The 11789-nt window shown below is 42.6% G+C and overlaps 1 protein-coding gene across 2 annotated transcripts in view; it reads right to left on the bottom strand.

Moving 5' to 3' along the window:
* Positions 1–234: 234 nt before the first annotated feature.
* fam149b1 (family with sequence similarity 149 member B1) overlaps positions 235–11789 on the bottom strand; it is a 129538-nt gene continuing 117983 nt past the window's right edge. For both annotated transcript variants that reach the window (XM_073025079.1, XM_073025080.1), the window contains one exon: positions 235–980. In XM_073025079.1, the coding sequence (XP_072881180.1) occupies positions 957–980 (24 nt within the window). In that variant the 3' untranslated portion in view covers positions 235–956. The remainder of the gene's footprint in view (positions 981–11789) is intronic.

The raw sequence follows: 11789 nt of genomic DNA, 5'->3' as shown, positions 1-11789 counted from the left end.
TCCACGTGCTCTAATCTTCTTTACCAACATGCTGTGGAGGGCCAATCTGAAAGCCTCTCAAAAATTCAAATGAGCCACCAAATCCAAATCTCTCATCTATTCAAATCACATCCTTGGGTAACTCCAGTAGATTGGTCAAAAGTGATTCTCCTTTCATAATCCATTCTGATTCTATTCTGTGTTAATTCCATTCTGCATTAGCAGGACTCCAGTCTGACAAACAACCAGAAGATCAAAGTTCAAAGTAAATTTATTATCAAAATACACATATATCACCATATACTACCATGAGATTCATTTCTTGCAGGCATTCATAGTAAATTGAAAGAAACACAATAGAATCAATGAAAAACAACAAATGACAGAGATGGACTAACAGCCAATGCGCAAAAGTCCTTAAAAGTGAGTCCATAGGTTGTGGAATCAGTTCAGTGTTGGGGTGAGTGACTTTATCCCCACTGGTTCAAGCCTGATAGTTGATGGGGAATAATTTCCTGAATCTGGTGGCGTGGACTTGAGGCTTCCATACCTTCTTCTTGACAACAGCAGCAAGAAGAGAGCATGGCCTGAATGGTGGGGGTCCACGATGATAGATGCTGCATTTCTGCGACAACGCACCTTGTAGATGTGCTCAGTGGTGGGGAGGGCTTTACCTAAGATGGACTGGGCTGTATCCGCTACTTTTTTGTTGTTTCTTCCTGTTCAAGGGCATTGGTGTACTCATACCAGGCCATGATGCAACCAGTTAGTATACTCTCCACTGCACATCTGTAAACGTTTGTCAGAGTTTTAGGTGAGATGCTGAATTTAAACTTCTAAGAAAGTAGAGACATTGCTGTGTCATCTACGTAATGCAAGTTCCATGCCGGACCCAGGACAGATCCTCTGAAATGATAACATCGAGGAATTTAAAGTTTCTGACTCTCTCCACCTCTGATCCCCTGATGAGGACTGGCTCATGGACCTCTGTTTTCCTCCTCCTGTAATAAATAATCAACCCTTTAGTTTTGCTGACATTGAGTGAGAGGTTGTTGTTGTGGCATCATTCAGCTAGATTCTCAGTCTCCCACCCATACGCTGATTCATCATCACCTTTGATCTGGCCCACAATCATGCTGTCATCAGCAAACTTAAGTACGCACCTTCACTGTCATGAGTAGAACAGCGGTCTAAACACACAGCCTTGTGGTGCATCTGTGCTGATGGTGATTGTGGAGGAGATGTACCAATCTGAACTGACTGGTCTGAATTTAAATCTCAGATCCAGTTGCACAAGGAGGTATTGAGGCCTAGGTTTTGAAGTTTATTGATTAGCTTTGAGGGGTTGATAGTATTGTATGCAGAGCTGTAGTCAATGAAGAGCATCCTGATGCATGCATCTTCATTGTCCAGATATTCCAGAGCCTAGTGGAGTACCAATGAAATAGCATCTACTGTTGACCTGTTGTGTTGGTAGGCAAATTTGAGTGGATCCAATTCACTTCTCAGGAAGAAGTTGATATGCTTCATCGCTGACCTCTCAAAGCATTTCATCACAGTGGACCTAAGTGCTACTGGATGGTAGTCACTGAGACAACGAAGAGCCTGCTAGAAGGGACTTAATGAGAATCTCTGCAGATAAATACTGGCTCACGTGTCCAGAAACCTACTGGGAGCTCTTGCTTCTGAGTGTCTGAATAGTTCCTCCTGCTCTTACTCTTCTGTCAGATGCTTTTGGTTTGGCTGTCATCTTAATGCTGCTGGTCCCTCGGCTTGCTGATGGACCATCTTTCGGGTGATTGCTGAAATGCCTGATGGATAACTGGGAGCATACATCAGACCATCTCCAACCTACTGACCCAGCAGTGCAGAAGGTAGTGCAGTTTGCCTTACAGCTCCAGTGGCTCCTGGGTTCAATCCAGCCCTGTGTTTGAGTGTAGGCATTCTCACTGTTAACTGTGTGGTCTTTCTTCAGATGTTTTGTTTTCCCCTCACAAGGTAGGTAAAGATGAGAACTGTGAATTCCTGCAAGTGTGGGCAGGTAGCGGGAGAATGAAGGAGGAGTTGCTGGACACGTGGAAGAGAATAGTTCACAGGGAAAAAAGTGGGGAATGGGATTGATGAGATCACACAGAAGCTGGCATAGATTCAATGGGGCAAATGCACTCTCTCTATACAATAAAAAGTAAAACATGAAAATGGGATTAATGGGTGATACTGACCCTTGGTTCTGGTAGTTAACGGAGTGCCTAGCCAGCCAGCTTCCCACTGCCTGTTGATGGGTAGCTGAGAGAATATATTGTGGTTCAACAAGGGTAAAAGGTAATAGTAAAGATAGGACTGCTGTGTTGGAAGTTGGTACAGGCTGCATGGTCTCCAGCTCTGCACCGAGTCTCTCCTTTAGTACTCAAGTGCTTTTGCACTAAGTACTAAAATACCATTTCATTTTCTTCATTGCCTGTTGAATCTTATTTCAGCACAGAAGAAGCCATCCAGCCGTGCCAGTTCCCTTTCTCTTTCCCATGTTATGCATGTTCATTAGCTCTCCTAAAATGTAATTTGTTGTAGTCAATTAATCTACCAGCACATCTCTGGGATATGGAATGAGAACTGAGCACCGGAGGGAACCATAGTCCCTAGGTGAATATAGAAATTCCATATAGACAGCACCTGAGTACACTATCATTTTTGCCAATAAAGGGGCACTTATCAGCCTTTTTAAGTTTCAGTAGAAGTTCTGTTTTTATGGCTCTCACTAGCTGACTCTTACATTTTTCTCTACTTTTTCTCATCAATGCTGGGTCCTTTCTGAATTCCTAAATTTTCCCAGTCCTTGTTTTGAGTGCTTTTTTTTTTACCACATTTATCTGCTCTATCTTAATAGCCACGGCTGGACCACTTTCCCTTTTCCTGCTCAAAAGCGATTAGCTTTTAATTATAGTTTGGTTCCAATCATATTTTTTAATATAGCTTCCCCATCTAACATAGTCAATCCATAGTTTATGCCTTTGTAGCCATTTGGTTTTGATTTATGACCCTGCTTTCAGCTTGAACTAAATAATTTCTGTGATTATCATATAATAATCACTCATTCCCTAAAGATTCTCAATTAATCCTTTCTATTTACACAATAACTCCCCCTTCCAGCATACTGATCGGTAATTCTAATTTGGTTTCTCCACACTATATGTAGATTACTGCTCCTTATAGTTATTGTAAATCCATGTTACACATATCTCATATTACTTTTATTTGTTATTTATTGAGATACAGAGTAAAACAGGCCCTTCCAGCCCTTTGAGCTGTGCCACCCAGCAAAACCAGATTTAACCCTAGTCTAACCACGGGCCAATTCACAATGACTCATTAATCTACTAACCAGTACATCTTTGGACTGTGGGAGAAAACCCATGGGAAGGACGTACAGACTCCTTGCCGAGGACATCAGAAATGAACTCCAAACTCTGATGCCCTGAGCTGTAATAGTGTTGCACTAACTGCTAAGCCATCATGGCATAAACTGCTCTTTGAAGATCTTAACACAATTCCCACCCATTTTCTGCCTCTTATGATATTTTAGCCCCATGCAAACTCATTCTACTTCTTGATTTTGAGCCCTGATATTATTTCTTTGTATGCCTATCTAGAAAAAAAAAGATTCTTACTGTCGACCCTATGTATGCTTCTTATTTTCATAAGCTTCTATCATGTCTCCCCTCAGCTTCTGATAGTCCAGAGAAAACAACCCACATTTGTCCAGCCCCTCCTTATGGTTTGTGCCCTGTAATCCAAGCAACATCCTAGTAAACTTGTACCCTTTCCAAAGCATCCACATTGTTCCTGTAACAGAGTGACCACAACTGCACTTAATCTAACTTCTAAGATATTCTTTTGAGCTTGAAGCTGACTTACTTTCACTCTGTCTAAGATGGCTGTTCAGGCCAGTGTGGGATCAACAGTTTCTGCCACAGATGTAAAGGATTCACAGTGCAGGAGAACTGTTGGACAGGTTTTGCCTTCTTTCCACTGTTTTTACTGCAATCTCCCATTGACCAGATTCAAGGTAGCCTGATGTTCCTTCATTGTGCACAGGCATGAGCCAGGGACTTCAAGAGGTGATTAGTACTTGCAATTTTCCAGGAGGTTTTGAGTGTTTCCTCTGTTTTCCTGGTGAGTGTTTGCCTTCACAGAGCTCAGATATAGTTTGTTACAGGAGTTGTGTGTCATGCATGTGGATACTCTAGGTAAACTGGAGCTGGCAGTGTAATCAGTGCTGGGGATGTTGGTCTGAGAAAGGTCCCCTGACATTGCTTCACCTTCCCAACTAGTGGATTTGCAGGAGTTTGCAAAGACAATGTTGGGGATACCTTTCCAGTTTAGAGGCTGTACAGTAGAGCAGAGATCGCTGCTGTCAGTAGGAAGATGAACTTTCTTTGGAATTTCTGCATTCCCTCAGCCAGACCTGAAAATGCATCAACCTTCTCAGTGTGCAGTAACTTTCTGATGAAAACCTCCCAATTGTAATTATTATCTGAGATTTCCAAGGCAGGAAGTGGTGTGGATCCCACACTATTACCTCCCACTAGGCATCACAGTTAAAGAATTATAAAGTAATACTGCCATAACACAATTTGACCCAGCAAGCCCATGCCAATCACAGTGCAAACCCATCAAGTCTCAAATTCCTGTGTTTGGTCCATATCCCTCTAAGCATCACCTTTCCATACACCTATCCAAGTATTTCTTCAATAATATTTTTGTACCTGCCTCAACCACTTCCTCTGGCAGCTCGTTCCATATACTTCCTGCCTTCTGCATGAAGAAGTTACCTCTTGGTACCCTTTTCAATCTTTTTTCTCTCACTCTAAGCCCATGCTCTCTAATTGCTGACTCCTCTAGCCTGGGGAATGGACTGTTACTGTCCACCTTATCTATGCCTTTCATAAATTTTAATTATTTTGAAAATATCACCCCTCATTCTCTTCCATTTTAAGCCAAGCTTTTCCCATGACTCAGGCCAGGTCCCAGCACCATTCTGCACTCTTTCCAAATTAACCATTTTTCTATATAAGGATGACCAAACTGAACACAATACTTCAAGGGCAGCCTCATTACTGACTTCTACAACTGCAGCATAATGTCAACTCTTATGCACATTGCCCTGACTTTTCCAGGCCAACGTACAAAATGCCCTTTTCATCACACTGTCTACCTATGATTGTTTCCAACAAGCTACGTATAGAACATAGAACTGGAACAAGCCTCACAGCTCACATTGTCTGTGATGCCAAAGTAAACTAGAGTAACACATACAAAATGCTGGTAGACAGCAAATCAGGCAGCGTCCATGAAAAGCACAAAATGGTCAACATTTTGAATGAAAACCCTTTATGAGACTAGAAAGAAAGGGGGAAGAAGCCAGAATAAGGTGGTGGAGAAGGGAAAGGAGTATAAACTAGAAGGTGACAGGTGTAGCCAGGTGGTGGAAGAGAGGCATAAAATGAGAAGCTGGGAGGTGATAGGTGGAAAAGGTAAAGGGCTGAAGAAGAAGGAATCTGATAGGAGAGGAGAATGAACCATAGGAGAAAGGGAAGGAGGAGGGGCACCAGGGGCAAGTGATAGGCAGGAGAGGAGAAGAGGTAAGAGGAGAGTCAGAGTGAGGAATGGAACAAGAGGGAAGGGGGAAATGGGGAAAAAATTACCAGAGATTAGAGAAATTGATATACATGCCATTAGGTTGGAAGTTACCCAGGCAGAATATGAGATGTTGCTCCTCCAACCCAAGAGTGCCCTCATTGTGGTCGTAGACCAGCATATAAGGGCCTGGACTGACATATTGGAATGTGAATGGGGATTGGAATTAAAATGGTTGCCACTAGGAAATCCTGCTTATTGCAGATAGAGGGAAGGTGCTTAACAAATTGGTCCCTCGATCTATGTTGGGTCTCACTGATGTTGAGGTGATTGCATTGGGAGCATCAGATATAGTAGATGACCCCAATAGATGTGTAGGTGAACTGTTGACTCACCTGGAAGGACTGCTTGGGGTTTGAATGGAGGTGAGGGAGGAGGTGAATGGGCAAATGTAGCACTTCATCTGCTTTCAGGCGTAAGTACCAGAAGGCAGATTAGTGGGGAAGGATGACTGGACAAGGGAATCATAGAGAAATCCCTGCCATAAGCACAGTAGGATGGAGGTAAACATGTGTTTGGTTGGAGGATCCTGTTGAAGATGGCATACATTGTGGAGAATGATATGCTGGATGTGGAGGCCATGGTGTGGTAAGTAAGGACAAGAGAAGCTCTATCCCTGTTGATGGTGAAGGGTGCAAGTTTGAGAAATGGATGAGATGTGGGTGAGGACAGCATCAATGGTGGAGTAAGGGAAACCTCATTAGCCTTCAACCTGATGCCATGAACATTGATTTCTCCAACTTCCGGTATCTCTTCCCTCTTCTTCCATTCTTCACTCTTACCTCTTCTTTTCTCCTCACCTTCTTATCAGCTCCTTCCCTTTCTCACATGGTCCACTCTCCTCTCCTATCAGATTCCTTCTTCTTCAGCCCTTTATGTTTTCCACCTATCACCTCCCAGCTTCTCACTCCACCCCCCTCCTCCACCCACTTGGCTTCACTTATCACCTTCTAGCTTGTATTCTTTTCCCTTTTCCACCTTTTTTTTCTGGCTTCTTCCCTTCTCCTTTCTGGTCCTCATGAAGGGTGTCAATGCTAAACTTATTCCTTTCCATGGATGCTGCCTGACTTGCTGAATTCCTCCAGCATTTTGTATATGTCACTCTGAATTTCCAGTACCTGCAGAATCTCTTGTGCCAAATTAAACTAATTTTCTTCTGCTTGTACACAATCCATACCCCTATAATCCCTGCACATTCATGTATCCATGAGTCTGTTAAGTGTTTCTATGGTATTTAAATTCATCATTCATTCTGGCACTCAAATGCCACCTCTCTGTGTGAAAAAACATTTTCTCCCATCTCACCTTAACTTTCTGTCCTCTAGTACTTGACATTTCTACACTGGGTAAAAGACTGACTGTTTACATTATTCATTCCTCTCCTAATTTTATAAACTTCTATCTGGTGTGCCCTCAGCCTCCAATATTCCGGAGAAAACTATCCAACATCTTCTAATAGCTCATACCCTCTAATCCAGGCAGCATCCTGGTAAACCTCTTCTGCATCTTCTCTATCGCCTCCACATCCTTTTTATAATGGAGCAACTAGAATTGCACACAATAATGCAAGTGTGGCCAAACCAAAGTTTTATACTGCTGCAACATGAGTTTTTGATTCTTATGCTCAATGCTTTGACCAATGAAAGCAAACATGTCATATTCCTCCTTTGCTATGCTATCTAGTGATCATAATATGATTGAATTTATACTGCAATTTCAGAGGGAGAAGCACAAGTCAAATGTATTGCAATGGAATATAGGGAATGGGAATTACAGAGCATGAGAGGAGCTTGCCCAGGTGGATTGGAAGCGGATACTGGCAAGGATGACGGCAGAGCAAAGATGGCTGAAGTTTCTGGGAATAGTTCACAAGGCACAGTATAGATATGTCCCACAGAAGAAGATCTCAAATGACAGGGGTAGGCAACCGTGGTTTACAAGGGAAGTTAAGGACTGCATTGAAGCCAAGGAAAGGGCATATAAGGCAGCACAAGTGAGTGGGTGGATGATTGGGAAGCTTTTAAAATACACCAAGAGGCAACTAAAAAGCTATAGGAAGGGAAAAGATGAAATATGAGGGCAAACTAGCCAATAACATAAAGCAGGATACCAGAAGTTTTTTTTCCAGTTATATAAAGAGTAAAAGAGAGGGGAGAGATGATATTGGGCCACTGGAAAATGATGCTGGTGAGGTAGTAATTGGGGGGGGAGAGAACAAAGAAATGGCAGATGAACTTATGAGTGCATTAAATCAGTCTTCACTGTGGAAGACACTAGCAGTGTGCCAGAGGTCTGTGAGTGTCAGAAGCAGGAGTAAGTGCCATTGCTATTACAAAGGGAAAAGTGCAAGGCAAACTCAAAGGTCTTAAGGTGGATAAGTCGCCTGGACCAGATGGACTACATCCCAGAGTCCTGAGAGAAGTTGGAGAGCCAACAGATGCATAGGTCATGATCTTTCAAGAATCACTTGATTCTGACATGGTTCAGAGGACTGGAAAATTGCAAATGTCACTCCACTCTTATGAGAAGTGAGGAAGACAAAAGAAAGGAAATTATAGGCCAGTTAGCCAAACTTCAGTGCTTGGTAAATTATTGGGAGTCTATTATTGAGGATGAGATTTTAGGATACTTGGAGACTAATTATAAAATAAATCAAAGTCAGCATGGTTTCTGTCAAGCGAAATCTTGCCTGGCAAATCTGTTAAGTTCTTCGAGGAAATAACAAGCAGGTTGGACAAAAGAGAGGAAGTGGGTGTCACTTACTTGGATTTTCAAAAAGTATTTGACAAGGATGAGCCACACATGAGGCTGTTGAAGAAGATAAAATCCTGTGGTGTTACAAGAAAAATACTGGTATGGGTAGCAGAATGGCTGACAGGCTGGAGGCAGCAAATGTGAATAAAGGGGGCCATTTCTTGTTGGCTGCCAGTGATTTGTGGTGTTCCACAGGGGTCAGTATTGGGACTACAACTTTTCACATTGTTGGTCAATGATTTACCGGTAAATAATGGATTGATGGCTTTGTGGCAAAGTTTAGGAATGGTACGAAGATAGGGGGAGTGGTAGGTAGTGCTAAGGAAGCAATCTGATTGCAGCAGGACAGACAAATTGGAAGAATGGGCAAAAAAGTGGCAGATGGAATACAGTGTTTGGAAATATATGATTTTACATTTTGATAAAAGGAGCATTAGTGCATACTATTATCTAAATGGGGAGAAAATTCAAACATCAGAGGTTCAGAGGGACAGACTCTGGAGGTTAAGTTACAAGTTAAGAATCTGTGGTAAAGAAGGCAAATGCAATATTGGCATTTATTTCAAGGGGAATAGAATATAAAAGGAGATAATGCTGACACTTTATAAGACACTAGTCAGGCCACACTTGGAGTACAGTCAACAGTTCTGGGCCCCTTATCTCAAAAGTGATGTGTTGTTATTGGAGAGACTCCAGAGGAGGTTCATGAGGATGATTCTGGGAATAAAGGGGTTAATATATAAGTTTGGCCCTGTACTCACTGGAATTTAGAAGTGTGCAAGGGGAATCTCATTGAAACCTATCAAATGTTGAAAGGACTAGACAAGGTGGATCTGGAGAGGATGTTTCCTGTGGTCAGGGTATCCACACTGAGAGGGCACAGCCTCAAAATTGAGGGGCGACCTTTTAAAACGGAGGTAACGAGGAATTTTTTTAGCCAGAGTGTGGTGAATCTGTAGAATGCTCTGCCAGAGACTCTGTTGGAGGCCAAGTCTGTGGGTGTATTTAAGACAGGAGTCGATCATTTCCTGATTGGTCAGGGCATCAAAGGATATGGCGAGAAGGCAGGTATATGGAGATGAGTGGGATCTAGGATCAGCCATGATGGAATTGCGGAGCAGACTCAATGGGCTGAATGGCCTAATTCTGCTCCTATGTCTTATGATCTACTTGCATGGTCACTTTCAGTGAGCTTTGGACTTGAATTCCAAGATTCCTCTGTACTTCAATGTGGTTAAGGATTCAGCAATTCAGTGTGTTGCCACACTATCTTCACTCCATCCAACGCCTGACTGCAGCCTACTAATGCTGCATGTCTCTGCTTTCTATCTTGGTTGATCCTTTTTCACAATGCTAAATTCGGAGGCACTGTTACAATATCCTCCTCCTCCTCACTGTTATCTTTTGTTCCAATACCTCCACAGCTATTTCTGGAATCTTTTGCTGTTGGAGCTCTCCTTATACCCTTCAAAGACAAACCAATAAGCTGAGACAAGAGTACCTCTGTGGATGAGAACAAGATAACCTTATGGTATGTTTCCTCCCACATTTTCCAAACGCTTCTTAAAATCCTCTAATGTATTTGCCTCCACCATACCAGGCAGCACTTTCCAGACACCCATGACTCCCTGAGTAAAAACTTACCCCTCTCACCTTCAATGCAGGCACTTTGATATTAGACATTTCGACCCTGGGAAACAGATACTCTCTGTCCACTCTATTTATGCCTCACATAATCCTGTAAACCTCTATCAGGTCTCCCCTCAATCTCTGAAATTTTCCCTTCCAGAGAAAATCACCCAAGTTTATCCAGCTTCTTGTGATAATACATGCACTCTAAACCAAGCAGCATCCTGGTAAACCTCTTCTCTACCCTCTCCAAAGCTTCAACATCCTTCTCATGTGGACAACATTCACTGTCCTACCCTCATCAATCTCTCTCATCACCTTGTCAAATTGGCAAGGGATGACCTACTATCCCCAAAACCAAGCTGGCTCTCCCTAATTAGGCCATGGGCTTCCAAATGCTCATATATTCTCTCCCTAAGAATTTTTTCCAGCAATTTCACTACAGCCTACGTGAGACTCGCCAGTCTATAGTTTCCGAGATATTCCCTTGCTCCCTTCTTAAATAGAAGGCCAAAATTAGTCACTCACCAGTCCTCCAGGACCTTGCCTGTAGCTATAGAGGACAAGAATAGACTGGGCAAGAGCCCAGAAATCTCATCTCTTGCCTCCTTCAATAACCTGGGGTAAATCCCATCAGGCCCTGGGGAGGCCCAACACTTCCTCCTCTTTGACCTCTAAATGCCCTAACATATTTATACACTCAGCACTGATCTCCTGGTCTGCCATACCGTTTTCCTCGGTAAATACTGAAGCAAGATGCTCATTAAGTACCTCATTCACATTCTCTGCGTCCAAGCAAATATTCCCCCCTTTATCCTTGAGTGGTCCCACCCTCTCTCTAGCTATCCACTTACTTGATGTATCTATAGAATGCCTTGGGATTCACCTTAATCGTACTTGCCAAGGACTTTTCATGACCCCTCCTGGCTTTTCTAATTCCCTTCTTTAATTCTTTTCTGACTTCATTATACTCCTCATGTGCTTTGTTTGATCTTAACTTCCAAAGCTTTACATACTTTTCCTTTTTCTTCTTGACTGAACTCACCACCTTACTGGACATCCAAGGTTCTCTTATCCTTTCAGACCTGTCTTTCCTTCTAACAGGAACCTACCTTTCCTGTACTCTGTGTAATTGACCTTTGAACACCCCCCATGTGTCTGATGAGATCTTGCCAGAGAAAAGGTGTTCCCAATTAACACATTTTAGTTCCTGCCTAATGTCCTTGTTATTTGCCCTGCTCCAACTTCAAACTCTCCTACAAGGATCATACCTATCCATATCCATAGCTATCCTGAAAGTTAGGAGTTGTGGTCACTGTTCACTATCTGTTCACCCACTGAAATGTCAGTCACCCGGCCAGCTCATTAACCAACATCAGGTCCAGTACTGCCCCTCCTCTTTTTGGACTGTCCACATATTGACATAAGAAACCTTCCTTGATACATTTAACAAACTTTGCCCCATCTACACCCCTCGCACTAAGAAGGTCTCAGTTTGTATTAGGGGACTTGAAATTTCCCCATGACAACAACCCTATTATTTTTACACATTTCCTTAATCTGATTACATATCTGTCCCTCATTGGGTCAGTAGTATAATCTGTACAATTCCATCAGTGTGATTGCACCCTTCCTATTCCTGAGTTTCATCAAAATGGACTCGGTGTCTGATCCTTCCATTATATCTCTCCAGAATGCAGCTGTGATATTGTCCCTGATTAGTAGTGCAACTT

The sequence above is a fragment of the Hemitrygon akajei genome, chromosome 21, assembly GCF_048418815.1.
Source record: "Hemitrygon akajei chromosome 21, sHemAka1.3, whole genome shotgun sequence".
In the NCBI taxonomy this organism is placed as follows: domain Eukaryota; kingdom Metazoa; phylum Chordata; class Chondrichthyes; order Myliobatiformes; family Dasyatidae; genus Hemitrygon; species Hemitrygon akajei.
The sequence above is the reverse complement of the archived record's forward strand: the minus strand, read 5'-3'. Positions and strand labels throughout refer to the sequence as shown.